Genomic DNA, 17,972 nt, shown 5'->3' with positions numbered 1-17,972 from the left:
TATTTGGCGGAAGGGGCAGCTGAGACCAGGCAGTTGGGTGATATCTTCTGGGTGTACATTTCTGTATTGTTCTTGTGGTTTGTTTTTCTTTTCTTCCTTTTTTTTTTTTTTTTTTTTTTACAACCCACATGTATCAAGTTGCCGATAAGTAAACAAACAAACAAACAATCTTTCTTGGAAGAAAAAAAAGTAGTCCCGGCACGGCGGTTCACATGTATAATCCCAGCACTTTGGGAGGCCAAGGCAAGAAGATCACTGAGCCCAAGTGTTCAAGACCAGACTGGGCAACAAATTGAGACCCTGTCTCTACAAAAAATAAGAAAATTAGCTGGGAGTGGCGGCATGTGCCTGTAGTTGCAGCTACTGGGGAGGCTGAGGCAGGAGGATTGCTTGAGCCCAGGAGGTTGAGGCTGCAGGGAGCCATGATTGTACCACTGCACTACAGCCTGGGTGACTGAGTACCCCATCTCAAAGAAACAGAACAAAACAAACACAAAATAATAAAATAAATAACAGGATTGCCTTAAAAGCATCTTAAAACCCTAGAATTAAAAAAAAAAAAAAAACAAAACGGAGGAATAGCCAAAATAAGCAAGCTAACAGTGGTTGCTAGAGAAGCATTAAAAGCCTTTGGTGAGAGGTCTGACTTGAGTAAGCTGCGAAATTCTAAGCAAAATACAAACCTTTTCATTGAATGCTGGTGCATCTTTGCAGATTAACAAACTCTTAGGTGAGTTCTTTTTATCGGAAGAGGACTCTGTCTCATCCTCTCTCAAGGCAGATTTTGAAGAACCCAAAGAGTGGGAATCTTGGATGGCAATTAGCTCACTATGAATAAGAAAACCCAACAAAAACAGATATCTTAAAACAATATCATACATAGATCACTCTTATACTTTTAAAAGTATCTTAAAAGGACAAACAAGTGTTTTTGTTATTGAAGCAGTGCAAGTTTGAGTAGAACATTATAGATTGGAATAGAATATTATAAGTTAATGCACACCTTTTGCAAATAAGAATGAAAACAAGGCCGGGCACAGTAGCTCACGCCTATAATCCCAGCACTTTGGGAGGCTGAGCCGGGTGGATCATAGGTCAGGAGATCAGGACCATCCTGGCCAACATGGTGAAACCCCATCTCTACTAAAAATATAAACATTAGCTGGGTGTGGCCGGGCACAGTGGCTCATGCCTGTAATCCCAGCACTTTGGGAGGCCGAGGTGAGCTGATCACGAGGTCAGGAGATTGAGACCATCCTAACACGGTGAAACCCCATCTCTACTAAAAATACAAAAAATTAGGCGGGCGTGGTGGCAGGCACCTTAGTCCCAGCTATTCAGAAGGCTAAAGCTACTTGGAAGGAGAATCGCGTGAACCCGGGAGGCAGAGCGTGCAGTGAGCCAAGATCGGCGCCACTGCACTCCAGCCTAGGCGACAGACAGACCGCTCAAAATAAAAATTAGCGGTGTGGTGGCATCGTGCGCCTGTATCAATGCCAGTTACTCAGGAGGCTGAGGCATGAGAATTGCTTGAACCCAGGAGGCGGGAGGTTGCAGTGTCGAGATTGTAAATTCACTGCGACTCCAGCCTGGCAAATGAAGCCGAAGACTCTGGTTCAAAAAAAAAAAAAGAATTAAAAACAAAAATTGTTAGATAAAGAGGTAACTGTGAATGTAAAGAATGCCAGGCTCGGGCGCCGGTGGCTCAAGCCTGTAATCCCAGCATCTCTTGGGAGGGCCGAGACGGAAGACCACTGCGGTCAGGAGATCGACCATCCTGGCTAACACTTCGTGAAACCCCATCTCTACTAAAAAAATGGGTGAAAACTAGGCCGGGCGAGCTGGCGGGCGCCTGTAGTCCCAGCTACCGGGAGGCTGAGGCAGGAGAATGGCGTGGACCTCGAGGCGGAGCTTGCAGTGAGCTGAGATCCGGCCACTGCACTGCCTGGTGATAGGAGCAAGACTCCGCCTCAAAAAAAAAAAAAAAAAAAAAAGAATAAAGAATGTCCCCTCAAAAATACAAATGAACTGAACGTTCTAGAGATAGGATCATCTAAAAGGGAGGAAAAATTAAAATAGGACTATTTTTTTTGACAGAGTCTGGCTCTGTCACCCAGGTTGAGTGCGCAGCAGTATGGATCTCGCTTCACTGCAAGCTCCGCCTCCTCCCAGGTTCATTCCTCCTGCCTCAGCCTCCCGTGTAGCTGCACTACAGGCGCCCGCTTCACTACCCCGCTAATTTCTATTTTTAGTAGATAATGGGTTTCCCACCAGAAAGAAGCAGGATAAAGTCTCAATCTCCCACCTCGTGATCCACCCGCCTGGCCTCCCGTGCTGGGATTACAGCCGAGCCATCGCGACCTGGCCAAATAGACTGATTCTAAAAAAAAGCCGGCTGGGTGCGGTGACTCATACCTGTAATCCCCATACTTTGGGAGGCTGAGAAGGGCGGATCACCTGAGGTCAGGAGTTTGAGACCAGCCTGGCCAACATGGTAAAACTGCGTCTCTACTAAAAAATACAAAAATCAGCCAGGCATGGTGGCGCATGCCTGTAATCTCAGCTACTCGAGAGGCTGAGGCAGGAGAATCGCTTGAACCCAGGAGGCAGAGGTTGCAGTGAGCCAAGATCGTGCCATTGCACTCCAGCCTAGGGGACAAGAGCAAAACTTCATCTCAAAAAAAAAAAAAAGAGCCAAGTGCAGTAATTCCTGCCTGTAGTCCCAGCTACTTGGGAGGCTGAGGTGGGATCACTTGAGCCCAGGAGTTAGAGGCTGCAGTGAGCTATCACTATAACACTGCACTCCAGCCTGGGTGACAGCGAGACCCTATCTCTAAAAAGAAAAAAAAAACCATGGAATAAGGTTATACTTGTGAAAATTTTAGGTTTTCAGTTTTTGAGATTGATTTTTGTTAATGGCTTTGTTTATTTATTTATTTATTTTTGTTATCATTAGAGATGGGGTTTCACTATGTTGCCCACTATGGCCTTGAACTTCTGAACTCAAGAGATCCTCCTTGCTTTGGCCTCCCAAAGTGTTGGGATTGCAGGTATGAGCCACCTCACCTGGTCAATGACTTTTTTTTTTTGAGACTGAGTCCCATTCTATTGCCCAGGCTGGAGTGCAGTGGCATAATCTTGAGTCATTGCAACCTCCGTCTCCTGGGTTCAAGCGATTCTTGTGCCTCAGCCTCCCGAGTAGCTGGGACTACAGGTGTGTGCCACCATGTCCGGCTCATTTTTGCATTTTTAGTAGAGATAGGGTTTCACCATGTTGGCCAGACTGGTCTCGAACTCCTGACCTCAGGTGATCCGCCTGATTTTGACAGAAAAGCTGTTCTGGAACAGACCAGAGGCACTAGAACTGCTTCCTCCCCTGTAACCTAAAACAAAGTGAGAACAGGCTGCCCCTGGTTTCTCCCTGCATGGATAAACCTGTTTGTCAAATGGAATGCTGGCACAAATGTGAACATTTTAGTTAGATAATCAAGTAGGTAAGCAAGTTCTTATAATCTATGGAAAAATAGAAAAACATAATTATCTTTCTACTTAATCACATATTTGTCATGTGATATCTTGGCATCCGTCTCTGCTGGCAGAACAGGCCAATCACTTCAATCATTTTAAGTCGGTGAGGTCAAAAGGGCCTTGAAAGAAACTCTGAATGTAAATTTGCACTTATTTCGTACATTAAATTTAATCCTCTATGCTCTTAAAACTATCTGACATAAGCTTGTCCCTTAATATATGGGTGTCCTTGTTCAGTAGTGAAAAATAGGCAGTTGTGCCATGATACTTGCAATTATCCAAAGATCTTTAAAGACCAAATATGAATAGATGACATTTAGCGTGACGACCGACTTTTTAAAATAATTCGCAACTGGCAGAATGACTATCTGTATGACCTTTAAACAATTCAAGTTTCTAAAAGGGCCAGAGGAAATAAATAAACAAAATAAAATTAAAGAGCCAAAGGACACTCCAAATAATTAAGCACTAGAAATAAATTTTAATCATAAAATCCTATAAAAGCCGATGTAATGATTAAAATACGCCTCTCGGCCGGGCGCGGTGGCTCACGCCTGTAATCCCAGCACTTTGGGAGGCCGAGGCAGGCGGATCACGAGGTCAGAAGATCGAGACCATCCTGGTTAACATGGTGAAACCCCGTCTCTACTAAAAATACAAAAAAATTAGCCAGGCGTGGTGGCGGGCGCCTGTAGTCCCAGCTACACGGGAGGCTGAGGCAGGAGAATGGCATGCACCCAGGAGGCAGAGCTTGCAGCGAGCTGAGATTGCGCCACTGCACTCCAGCCTGGGTAGCAGAGCGAGACTCCGTCTCAAAAAAAAAAAAAAAAATACGCCTCTCAATATGGAAACTTCATCCTTTCTGTAATTTAAGATTAAAGAGCTATGCTTTATTTAAAAATAGCAGACATTATTATGACGCCACTCACACGCAAGATTTAGCTATTTTAACAATAAGACAAGCCTGAATAAGGCAGCGTATGCTAACAACTAATCCATTTTCTTCTCTTAAAAAAGCCAATAACTTACCAGCTTGTTCAATACAAGTATCCTCCTTCCTGAATGATTTTGAAAAATTGAGAAAGTTTGGGCGATGTAAAGTCTCAAACAGATATGAACTGAATGAACGCAAAGGCAGGCATGGCTGGATGTGTAAATACACTAAGTGACCCTGGATAAGAGCTGAGAGATGCCAGGTGTGGTGGCTCACACCTGTCATCCCCACAGGTGAAAAGATTGCTTAAGCCCAGAAGTTCGAGACCAGCCTGGGCAAGATAGTATCACCTCATCTCAATTTTTTAAAAAAGAGCGATGATACATTTTTTTTTTTTTTAAATAGTCTCACTTTGTTGCCCAAGCTGGAGTGCAGTGGCACAACCATAGCTCACTGCCGTGTCAAACTCCTGAGTTCAAGTGATCCTCCCACAGGTGTTTGCCATCCATGCCCCGCAAATTAAAATTTTTTTCTTGTAGAGATGGAGCCTCACTATGTCACCCAAGCTAGTCTCAAATTCCTGGACTCAAGTGATCCTCCTGCCTCAGCCTCCCAATCCTGGGACTACAGGTGTACACCACCATGCCCAGCTAACTTAAAAACAATTCTTTAAAAATGTGTAGAGGCCAAGCGTGGTGGCTCACGCCTGTAATTACAGCAATTTGGGAGGCCAAGGTGGGTGGATCACTTGAAGTCAGGAGTTTGAGACCAGCCTGGCCAATATGGTGAGACCCCATCTTTACTAAAAATACAAAAATTAGCTGGGCATGGTGGTGTGTGCCTTTAATCATAGCTACTTGGGAGGCTGGGGCAGGAGAATGGCTTGAACCCAGGAGGCAGAGGTCTCAGTGAGCCAAGATTGCGCCACTGCATTCCAGCCTGGGCGACAAAGCTAGACTCCATCTCCAAAAAAAAAAGCGTAGAGATAGGGTCTCGCTATAGTGCCCATGCTGGTCTCAAACTCCTGGCTTCATGTGACCCTCCTGCCTTGGCCTCCCAACGTGCTAGAATTACAGGCATAAGCCACCACAATGCATCAAGAGAAATTTTCATGTGGTGTCTAGGTTATATAGCATATGCCATCTGGACCAGAAATGGTCAGCGTGTCAATTCAGAACGGCTTCTGGGGCAAGGAATGCTCCTAGGGCGGCATTCCACTCTGTGCAGCGATCCACCCGTTTGCTTTTTTTGGGGCGAGTCTTGCTCTGTCGCCCGGGCTGGAGTGCGGTGGCCGGATCTCAGCTCACTGCGGCTCGCCTCCCCTGGGATCCACGCCATTCTCACCACTCCAGGCCTCCCGAGTAGCTGGGACTTCTGGCCCGCCCACCTCGCCCAGCTGGATTTTGCATGGCAGTAGGAACCCAGGGGTTTCACCGTGTTAGGCAGGATGGTCACCGATCTCCGGCCATTGTAGTCCACCCGTCTCGGCCTCCCAAAGTGCTGGGATTACGGAAAAGGCAGGCCACGGCGCTTGACCGTTGCTTTTTTAATACATTACTTGTCCAAGTCATAACAACTGCTTTTGTTTTTAAACAAAACCTTTGCCTCAGAAGCCGTCCTTGGTATAAACGCGTCCCTGGAATCTAACAGAACCTCTATAATTAAAGACTCAACAGTCCATGCTGTGACGAAAAGAGGGAACCATTGGTCCTAAGGAAGATCTCTGTTAGCAAACACGGCTTCTGGATTAACAGTAGGTATGGCGTGGCTTCTCTCCCCCGTTGTATTTCTAAATATTGGCATGTGTGCTCCACGGGTGTTTACAGACGTGAATGTTACTCACCTTGCCGGGAAGTCACGTTGTGTCCCACGGAAGCTTTCTGAACACGTGCACCCAGATTTGAGGCGGACAATTCTCTGCATTTTGGAAGGCTTGAAAATACTCATCCACTCCACATCAGACATGTGGCCTGGGGCTTCAATTATGAAGTTACTCGGGTGGCAGCACTTGGAGTCACACATGCCACTTTCGCCCAGGCAGGCTTCATTTTTCTGGCAGCATGAGATTTCGGACCTTTCCATCTGATCTTGACACTCTACATCCAGCTTTTCTGGCTGTTTTGAACTTGGGCAGTTGGTCAGGCCCAGGTAAACACTGACATCGTGCCACTGCTTCTCATCAGATAAAGCGGGCGTTTCTGAGGGTTGTTTTTCTTCGTTCTGAACCCCAGTGCCATGACATTTTAGTGATTTTGCATGGATCTTGCACAATGTAATTTTGTTTTCAGGTTCAATCTGGGTTTTTCCTCCCAGCGACCAAGACTTGTGTTTCTCTACTAAGTCTTTGGTAAATATGGATGACAGCGTAATTACACTTTTCTCCCCAAACGCAGTATTGATCTGTCGTTTCTTCTCTTTGCATTCATCACAAGAGCTCTTGTCTGACCTATTTTGCTGAACCAACATGGCTTCAAATTTCTGGTCCTTAAACAGTGACTTCTGATTTTTTTCCCTCTTAATATCGACTTTTGGGTGGTTGTTTTCAAGGTCTGATAAACACATGTCTCTGCTATGGTGGCATTATAAGAAAAATTGAGGTTATAAGATATAGTTGATACTATCATTCTAAACATTTCACCCAAAACTCAGTAGAGCTAAGTCCCAATGAGACTCATTTGTCTGAACCTCAGAGCCCAATTCTAGCCCAACCTTCTCCAGGAAGCCTTTCTGACCACCAAGCCCACATTCCCTTTTCCATCCTCACCTCTTATTGCGCTGTCTACATGAGCAAAAAGAATCCTACAGAAATGTGACAAAACCTTTTAATAAATCTTCCTTTAAAATTTTTCATGTCACTTGTATTCAGGTATTCTAATCTGTATCATTCTGATACCTAGGAAATACAATTCTCTCTTTCCATAATGCTATAAACTATTTTATGCTTAAAAAAATTTTTTTTGAGGCTGGGCGTAGTGGCTCATGCCTGTAATCCCAGCACTTTGGGAGGTTGAGGTGGGTGGATCACCTGAGGGCAGGAGTTTGAGACCAACCTGACCCACATGGAGAAACCCTGTCTCTACTAAATATACAAAAATTAGCCGGGCGTGGTGGAACATGCCTGTATTCCCAGCTACTTGGGAGGCTGAGGCAAGAGAATTGCTTGAACCTGGGAGGCGGAGGTTGTGGTGAGCCAAGATAGTGCTATTGCACACCAGCCTGGGTGACAAGAGTGAAACTCAAAAAAAAAAAAAAAAATTTTTTTTTTTGGTAGAGACAGGGTCTTGCTATGTTGCAAGGGTCAAGCAATCCTTGCTATGTTGCAGGGTCAAGCAATCCTTCAGCCTGGGTGACAAGAGCGAATCTCAAAAAAAAAAAAAAAAAATTTTTTTTTTGGTAGAGACAGGGTCTTGCTATGTTGCCTCGGCTGCTCTTGAACTCCTGGCCTCAAGCAATCCTTCTGCCTTAGCCTCCAAAGGCACTGCGATTATAGGTGTAAGCCATGGTGCCCAGCCCATTTTAAGCTTTTAAGGAATAACCTCAACTCATCTAGTACCTCCCAGAGGCAATGAAGGTCAAAAAGGAGAAAGATAGCCTTGGCAACACAACGAAACCCCATATCTACAAAAAATACGAAAAAAAATAAGTAGCCGGGCATGGTGGCGCACCCCTGTGGGCCCAGCTACTCACTTGGAAGGCTGTGGTGAGAGGATCGCTTGAACCCAGGAGGTGGAAGTTGCAGTGAGCTAAGGTTATACCACTGCATGCCAGCTTGGGCAACAGAGCAAGACCCTATCTCAAAAAAAGGAAAAAGGAGAAAGAGCCAGTATGTTAGAGGCTTCTGCCTGCAAGAGAATTCTGAGTTAGTCTGGTGGCAGTGGCAGCAGCTAGGACTCAGAGCCACAGGCCACAACCCCCCGCAGAGAGCACCAAAGGAAAGTGCAGCAAGTACAGCAGAAAGCAGGGCAGCCCCAGACACACGGCACACGGCACACGCCACACGCCTAGGGCGATCGCGGCAGTGCTGCAACTACTAAGCCCTGCTGCTCTCAACTCCATTCTCCCAGGAAAAGTCGCTGCTGCAACCCAGTCCGGCCTCCATGGTTCCAAACAGTCACGGGGAGCTTCCCTAATCCCTCTCCCTTTCAAAGACTCCTTGTAACATTTTGGCTTAGAAAAGTAGACTAAGTTGAGCTGTGGTACACTTATATGCCTGTTAAATTAAACCACACTTTATATGTTTATATTTTAATTTTACAGAAACCAATTTAATTCCCACACTGCTTGTTGTAGGGAAGGGAAGATATTTCCTATTAATGACGCAAGCAGGAAAATCCAGTTAAGGGCACAGATCACCCTCGGTGGAGTGGGGCTCTTACTCAGCGATCAATGCATTCCTTGGCATTACTTCTTTTGGGCGAGTGCCATGTCCTATATACCTACATGTGCCCAAGTCCTAGCCTAGTGTCTAAACACTGAATGCCGGATGGATGGATGGATGGATGGATGGATGGATGGATGGATGGATGAACGAATGATTCATCTCTGTACTGTCTACTCTAGCTCAAAGCCTTCTGCACAACAGAAGGGCAAATCAGGTTAAACATATTCACTTCTATCCAGTGGCTAAATCAGGATCATGCCTAAAATTCTTAGATCAGGTCTTCCTACAACTGAGGATTATGAAAGTCATTATTAGCTCACACACATTTATTTTATTTATTTATTTATTTATTTATTATTTATTTATTTATTTATTTATTTATTTTCAGATGGAGCCTCACTCTGTCTCCGAGGCTGGAGTGCAGTGGCGTGATCTCAGCTCGCTGCAACCTCTGCCTCCCAGGTTCCAGCAATTCTCCTGCCTCAGCCTGCCAAATAGCTGGGACTACAGGTGCGTGCCACCACGCCTGGCTAATTTTTTTGTATTTTTAGTACAGACGGGGTTTCATCGTGTTAGCCAAGATGGTCTTGATCTCCTGACCTCGTGATCCACCCGCCTCGGCCTCCCAAAGTGCTGGGATTACGGGCATGAGCCACCGCGCCAGGCCTATTTATTTATTTTTTGAGACGGAGTTTGGCTCTTGTCACCTAGGCTGGAGTACGATGGCGCGATCTTGGCTCACTGCAACCTCTACCTCTGGGGTTCAAGTGATTCTCATGCCTCAGTCTCCCGAGTAGCTGGGACTACAGGCATGAGCCACTATGCCTGGCTAATGTTTGTATTTTTAGTAGAGATGGGATTTCACCATGTTGGTCAGGCTGGTCTCAAACTCCTGACCTCAGGTGACCCACCTGCCTTGGCCTCCCAAAGTGCTGGGATTACAGGTGTGAGGCACCGCACCCAGCCACATTTATTTCCTACCATATGGGGAATAGTAGTCAGTACTGGCCAACAGTAAGTGCACAGTCAATACTGACTGATGGAATATAATACAAGATCATATTAATTGCATCTTGCTGAGATTACCTGGAGTCCAGGGCCTTTGAGTCCTCCATCTTTGAGTCATACATCTGTATTAATTCCTGAGAATTTTCCACATTGAAATTAAGAAACTGCAGATCACTCTGTTGTTTTACATAAATCTGTCATGGATATTGATAAATCAATATGAAATGTAATAACAAAACTAAACTGAACCAACAATTTGGCAGTTTCCCTGAAACAGTTCATAAACCCTAAAACAGATCAGATAGTTACTAGGGAAATATGCTAAATATGTCTGCTTTTAATTTTCCTTTGTTAGCACTAAGATTTGCTAGGATAGCTGGGCTCCCTGCCTTTGATCACCACAAGCAAGACCCTATCTGCTGTACTAAACATGATACACAGGCTGGGCTCAGTGGCTCACACCTGTAGTCCCAGCACTTTGGGAGGCTGAGGTGGGTGGATCATGAGGTCAGGAGTTCAAGACCAGCCTGGTCAATATAGTAAAACCCTGTCTCTACTAAAAATACAAAAAATTAGTTGGCCTGGTGGTGGGCACATGTAATCCCAGCTACTTGGGAGGCTGAGGCATGAGGATCACTTGTACCTGGGGTGCGGAGGTTGCAGTGAGCCAAGATCAGGCCATTGCACCCCAGGCCGGGCGACAGTGTGAGACTCTGTCTCAAAAAAGTAAAATAAAATAAAAATAAATAAACATGATATACAACTAATGTAGTTAGGGTTCCAAACCACCAATTAAACAAAATCGACAGGCATACTTTTTTCTAATTTGCTATTTGTTTACAAACATTTCTTATGTGATAGAGAAGGATGATTGGGGACATACCTGTCTCAGATTGTGCAGTTCTGAATTTGTGCGTTCTTGCTTTGACTTCGCAATATTAAGCAATTCATCTTTCCTCTTTTCTCTCTCTACTATATAAGAACAAGTATTATTAAACATTTTTCATCAGCTGTATCAACACAAATCTCTCCATTTCCAACAATTCAATGCTCAGCTGACATTTTTGTTGTTGTTCCTGGACTTAAAAACAGCAGAATGGGCTGAACGAAGTGGCTCGCACCTGTAATTGCAGCACTTTGGGAGGCCGAGGTGGGTGGATCACTTGAGGTCAGGAGTTTGAGACTAGCCTGGCCAACATGGCAAAACCCCATCTCTACTAAAAATATAAATTCAGCCAGGTGTGGTGGTACATGCCTGTGGTCCCGGTCACTTGGGAGGCTGAGGCAGGAAAATCATTTGAACCTGGGAGGTGGAGGTTGCAGTGAGCAGAGACTGCGCCACTGCACTCCAGCCTGGATGATAGAGTAAGCACTTTGTCTCAAAAAAAAAAAAGAAGTGATTTGTAGATTCAGGGATTATTTGTCTTTCCTTTTGTGGGTGATAGAATGAGGGTGATTTCCAAATTTCTATACTTAATACATATTACTTTAATTATTTATTTTTAAATTTTAGAAGATAAATATTTTTAAAAACAGAGATGGGGTCTCGCTATGTTGCCCAGGCTGATCTTGAACTCCTGGGTTTCACCACGTTAGCCAGGTTGGTCTCCAACTCCTGGCCTCATGGGATCTGCCCGCCTCGGCCTCCCAAAATGCTGGGATTACAGGCATGAGCCACTGTGCCTGGTCAAAACCGAGACATTTTAACAGTGGAAGGGATATCCGTAGTGCATCTGACTCAGCGGGTCTCAATTCCACACGCCTCTCATGTTAACAGCATCCAAGCAAGGTGTACTCCTAATGTTTAAATAAACCTGTTTTGTTATAATTACAGCTACTTTGGAGGCTGAGGTGGGAAGACTGCTTGAGCCCAGGAGTTTAAGACCAGCCTGAGCCAACACAGCAAGACACTGTCTCTTAAAAAATAAAAATAAAAAAGATACTTGTTTTGGATACAGCATGGTCCCTAAACAAAAGCCAACTACTTTATCTGGCCCTCAGAATAATTTTAAATATATCTGAATATTGGCTGGTGGGGTTGTTGGGGGTTGGTGGGGGAGGGCAGGTGGTCAAAGAAAAAAAAAATATATATATATATTTGAATGTTGCCTTAATCTCTGATTTTAGAATAATCTACTTTTGCATAAGAGGCAATGCCACTGTAAAAATAAATGTTTCCCTAGTTCAGATAGTTTTCTCCACTGCTGGGTTTAGCTGAGAGATCAGAGTGGATTGGGTCTATTTTCACAAGTTGGCCACAGAAAACAAAGAGGTAAGGAACTCTCTGCTGCTATCTGCCTGAACAAGCAGCCTAAGATAAAACAACGGGGCCCACGCCTGTAATCCCAGCACTTTGGGAGGCTGAGACGGGTGGATCACGAGGTCAGGAGATCGAGACCACCCTGGCTAACACGGTGAAACCCCGTCTCTACTAAAAATACAAAAATTAGCCAGGCGCGGTGGCGGGTGCCTGTAGTCCCAGCTACATGGGAGGCTGAGGCAGGAGAATGGCGTGAACCCAGGAGGCGGAGCTTGCAGTGACTGGAGATTGCACCACTGCACTCCAGCCTGGGCAACAGAGCGAGACTTCGTCTAAAAAAAAAACAACAACAACAACAATGGGAAGGGCCTTAGATGCCTGGAACCTGCTGAATTCTGATCAAGACTCTGCCTGGAAGACCTGAGGCAGACACTCAGTCTACAAGAGCTCACCTACAGGACTGTCAGGACCCACAGAAATGTAAACTAGTATCATTGTTCCCTTTGCAAACTCCTTACTCCTACTTATGTACAAACAAGACATGTTTTGTTCTCTCAGCCTATGTAAAGAACACGCCTGTAATTCCAGCACTTTGGGAGGCCAAGGTAGGCAGATCACGAGGTCAGGAGATCGAGACCATCCTGGCTAACACAGTGAAACCCTGTCTCTATTAAAAAATACAAAAAATTAGCTGGGCATGGTGGCAGGTGCCTGTAGTCCCAGCTACTCGGGAAGCTGAGGCAGGAGAATGGCGTGAACCCAGGAGGCTGAGCTTTCAGTGAGGCGAGAACGTGCCACTGCACTCCAGCCTGGGCGACAGAGAGCTAGACTCTGTCTCAAAACAAACAAACAAATAAACAAACTGCATTGTCAGCAAGAGAAAAAAAAAGTTTTAAACTTAAAAGTAAAACTTTAAGACATATTCCAACTTCAAATAAAACGTGGTAACATCTGAGTGGGTGCGGTGGTTCACACCTGTAATCCTAACACTCTGGGAGGCCGAGGTGGGTGGATTGTCTGAGCTCAGGAGTTCGAGACCAGACTGGGCAACACAATTAAACTGCGTCTCTACTAAAGTACAAAAAGTTAGCCAGGTGTGGTGGCGTGCACCTCCAGTCCCAGCTACTCTGGAGGCTGAGGCATAAGAATTGCTTGAACCCAGGAGGCGGAAGTTGAAGTAAGACAAGATTGTGCCACTACACTCCAGCCTAGGTGACAGAGCAAGACTCCATCTCCAAAAAAACAAAAACGAAAACAAAAAAACATGGTAATATTTAGCCATAGCACTTGACAGTATATTATCATGTTATACCTTTAAAAATTCTTTTTTGGGCTTAGGCCAGGCAAGATGGCTCATGCCTATAACCTTAGTACTTTGGGAGGCCAAGGCAGGAGGATTATCTGAGGCTAGGAGTTCAAGACTAGCAGCCTGGGCAACATAGTGAGACCCTGCCTCTACTAAAAATAAAAAAATAAAATAAAATAAAATTAGCTAGGTGTGATGACACATGCCTGTAGTCCCAGCTACTCGGGAGGCTGAGGTGGCAGGATCACTTGAACCCAGATAGTCGAGGCTGCAGTGAGCTATGATTGCACCACTGCACTCCAGCCTGGGCAACAGAGCAAGACCCTGTGTCTACAAAATAAATAAATAAATTCTTTTTAGGCTTTGTTCACTTTTATAATTAAAACATGCAAATCCACCAATTGTCTATATTTTGAAAAAGAAGAACAAAATATACAAAAATTGTTTTCAGACAATGGTGTGAGATTGTCTTCAGTTGAGAAGATGTTTAAAGAATCAATTTAGGATGCCAGGCATGGTGGCTCATGCCTGTAATCCCAACACTTTGGGAAGCAGAGGTAGGAGGATCGCTTGAGCCCAGCAGTTCCAGTCCAGACTGGGCAACTTAGTGGAACCTCATCCGTACAAAAAATTTAAAAATTAGGCATGTGTGATGGCATGTGCCTGTGGTCCTGCCTACTTGGGAGGCTGAGGTGGGAGGATCACTTGAGCCTCAGAGTTTGAGGTTGCAGTGAGCCGTGATTGTACCACTGCACTCCAGCCTGGGTAAAGAAATCTGCTTAGGATATGATAAAAATATTTCACAAAATCAAGTTATTATAATATTAGCTAACAAATTCCATGTATTTTATTTAGTAGTACATAGTAGAGTGCATGAGTAAAAAGTGATTAATCAAAAAGAAAAGAGGCTAACATATCCTTTAAGCTTTGTTCCTTCCTTTGATCTCCCATAGCATTTTATGCATAGCATTTGTACAGTACTAAATTCTGTGGGCCTGTGAGCGTCTGAGCATACTGCAGGGCACCTGGCATACAAATGCTGGTCCAAGGACTGTTTGAATGCAACTGTAAAGCTACAAATATGTGATATCTTTAGTAGCATAACGGGTTATCATTACTTGTAGATGCAGCAATCCTAGAAATGGTGAAAATAGTGACCTCTAGTGGCAGAATACCACACTTCCCCCCATCTTTAATCACAAGAGATTAATATTAAGAATTCCATTTTACTTAAAACTCCTTAGGCCAGGCATGGTGGCTCACACCTGTAATCCCAGCACTTTGGGAGGCCGAGGCAAGAGGATCACTTGATCCCAGGAGCTAGAGGCCAGCCTGGGCAACATAGTGAGACCCTTCTCTGCCAAAAAATTAAAAATTCAGCCAGGCTACTCAGAAGGCCAAGGCGGGAGGATTCCTTGAGTACAGGAGTTGGAGGCTGCAGTGAACTGTGATTACACCACTGCACTCCAACCCAGGAGACAGAGTGAGACCTTGTCTTTAATTTTTTTCCCATTAATTTATAGACAAACTGCATTCCATTCCCTGCCATATTCCTTACCTACTCCCAGTATCTCAGAGTTTCCACTGGTGAAGGCCTCCTTCTCCACTCCCAACTGAGAATGGCTGACATAGAGAGCTTGTTTACATCCCTACCAGCCAAGATGATTCTTTTGGGCTTTCTTTTCAGTGGTTTGTGTTAGGAAAGTCATTGATTTAGAGGTAAAGTTCCAAAGAGAAAATCATATGAACACTTTCTGGTCTACTGATACCTACCCTCAGTCCCCCTTTTTCTAGGGGTACACATTCATAAAAAACCCCTACTTAGCACCCATACAACCATTCTGTTTTTCACGTTCAGTAAATTACATGATATATTCAATACTTTATTATAAAACAGCCTTTGTGTGAGATGATTTTGTCCAACCGCAGGCTAATGCGAGTGTTCTGTGCATGTTTACGGCAGGCTAGGCTGAGCTATGCCGGTGGGTAGGTTGGCTTCATTAAATGCATTTTTGACTTACGAGGGGTTTATCAGAATGTAACCCTGTAAGTCAAAGAGCATCTATGTTATATTTTTAGTGAGAAGCTGAGTCACACGCTCAAGCTGGAAGGGAGAGTAGCTCATTTTGCAGAAGAGGAAACAGTGACTGGGAACGGGATGGCAGCATTAACATTTGCTGCTTGGTCCTCACTGATCCCGCAAAGGGTGTTGAAACCAAACAAAAAGGCCGGGCGCGATGGCTTCCGCCTGTAATCCCAGCACTTTGGGAGGCCGAGGCGGGCGGATTACCTGAGGCCAGAGTTCAAGACAAGCCTGCCCAACATGGTGAAACCCTGTCCCTACTAAAAATATGAAAATCAGCTGGGCATGGTGGCGCACGCCTGTAATTCCAGCTACTCGGGAAGCTGAGGCAGGAGAATTGCTTGAACCTGGGATGTGGAGGTTGCAGTGAGCTGAGATCGTGCCACTGTATTCCAGCCTGGGCAACAGAGTGAGACTCTGTCTCAGGAAAAAAAAAAAAAAAAAGCCAGACTCACGCCTGCAATCTCAGCACTTTGGGAGGCCAAGGCTGGTGGATCACCTGAGGTCAGGAGTTCAAGACCAGCCTGACCAATGTGGCGAATCCCTGTGTCTCTACTAAAAATACAAAATTTAGCCAGGCATGGTGGCTCACACTGGTAATCCCAGCTACTAAGGAAGCTGAGGCAGAAGAATCGCTTGGGCCCGGGAGGCAGAAGTTGCAGTCAGTCAAGACTACCGCACTCCAGCCTGGGTGACAGAGCAAGACACTGTCTCAAAAAAAAAAAAAAAAAAAAAAAAAAAAAATTGGGCGAGGTATAATTCCTTTAGCCTGTCATCATAGCAAGTCTAGGTTACAAATACATTCAATCATCTGTTTTACCAGTAAAAAGCAATTCATCGTGCAGGCAACTTTTCTCTTGTTTGAGGCGAATGATCTCTTCTCGTTGCTCGTTATTTTCTGTCGTCTTTTCATTGAGGTCCTCTTCACAACAGAAGAAAAAGAAAGTCCTCAAATAAATACTAGTTTCCAGTCCTCAAAGACACACTATGTCTAACACTCATGTCCTCAGCAGCCCCTTCCAGTCCTGTTGGATCTATAGACAAAATCTGTTTCACAGCCAACATCTCCACCCCTGGCAAGGACCCTGGTTGGAGGCTTCACTTGCTCTCATCTCACTGACCTCCCTGCGCCAGCCTTGCCTCTCCTGTGACAGCCCAGTGTACACAGAGCAATCTTTTAAAAATCAAAATCGCCCGGCGCGGTGGCTCATGCCTATAATCCCAGCACTTTGGGAGGCTGAGGCAGACAAACCACTTGAGGCCAGGAGTTCCAGACCAGCCTGGCCAACATGGTGAAACCCCGTCTCTACTAAAAATACAAAAATCAGCTGGGTGTGGTGGTGCACACCTGCAATCCTAGCTACTCGGAAGCCTGAGGCAGGAAAATTACTTGAATCCAGGTGGTGGAGGTTGCAGTGAGCTGAGATCATGCCACTGCACTCAACCTGGACAACAGAGTGAGATTCCATCTCAAAAAAAAAAAAAAAGTAAAGTAAAATAAAAATAAAGGCCAAGTGCAGTGGCTCACGCCTGTAATCCCAACACTTTGGGAGGCTGAGGCGAGTGGATCACCTGAGGTCAGGAGTTCGAGACCAGCCTGGCCAACCTGGTAAAACCCCGTCTCTACTAAAAATACAAAAATTAGCTGGGCATGGCGGCAGGTGCCCGTAATCCCAGCTACTCAGGAGGCTGAGGCAGGAGAATCGCTTGAGAGGGAGGTGGAGGTTGCAGTGAGCCGAGATCACGTCACTGCACTCCAGCCTGGGCGACAAGAGTGAAATTCCATCTCAAAAATAAATACATAAAAAATAAATAAATAAAAATCTGCTTGTGTCATTTCTCAGTGAAAAGCCTTGCTACTGCACTGAGGATGAAATCCAAATTCATTTCCGCAAACTGCAGAGCCCAGCGTGACCTGACCCGCCCATCTCCCCACTGCCCTTCCCTCCTTTCCTTCTGTTCCTTGAATATGTCTGTGGTATGAGAAGAAACAGAGTTGGTTTTTGTCCTCTGTTCCTGGAACAGAGCTCCTAAAACCTGTCGAATTTCCTAAGTGACAGAAGCATCTTTTGTCATTCATGAAGAGCCCCAGTTGATTACGCCAGAGCACATGCTAACGAGGTGACTCAGGGTGGAGCCCCTACGTGGCCTCAGGATGCAGCCGGTCACCAGAAACACCAAGTGAGGAGAGGGCTGGAACCTGCAGTCCCACTTGTGGACCTCCAGGAAGGGGAGGGAGGGCTGGAGACTGAGCTCTATAAAAATTTTTCTTCTTCTTCTTTTTTTTTTTTGAGACAGGATCTTGCTCTGTTGCCTAGGCTGAAGTGTAGTGGCACGATCTTGGCTCACTGCAACCTCCACCTCCTGGGCTCAAGAAATCCTTCTACTTTGCCTCCCAGGCAGCTGGGACTACAGGATCACACCACCTATGCCTGGCTAATTTTTTGTAGAGACAGGGCTCTGCCATGTTAT

At 45.3% G+C, this 17,972-nt stretch overlaps 1 protein-coding gene across 1 annotated transcript in view; it reads right to left on the bottom strand.

Moving 5' to 3' along the window:
- Positions 1-17,972, bottom strand: part of CCDC62 (coiled-coil domain containing 62) — a 56,655-nt gene that overhangs the window by 24,311 nt on the left and 14,372 nt on the right. Inside the window, 5 exon segments of the mRNA XM_003907320.5 lie at positions 684-828; positions 6,306-7,031; positions 9,930-10,045; positions 10,735-10,823; positions 16,321-16,422. Coding sequence (XP_003907369.2) covers positions 684-828; positions 6,306-7,031; positions 9,930-10,045; positions 10,735-10,823; positions 16,321-16,422 — 1,178 coding nt within the window.

This window comes from Papio anubis, chromosome 9 (genome assembly GCF_008728515.1).
Source record: "Papio anubis isolate 15944 chromosome 9, Panubis1.0, whole genome shotgun sequence".
NCBI lineage: Eukaryota > Metazoa > Chordata > Mammalia > Primates > Cercopithecidae > Papio > Papio anubis.
This window is presented reverse-complemented; position numbering and strand designations above follow the sequence as displayed.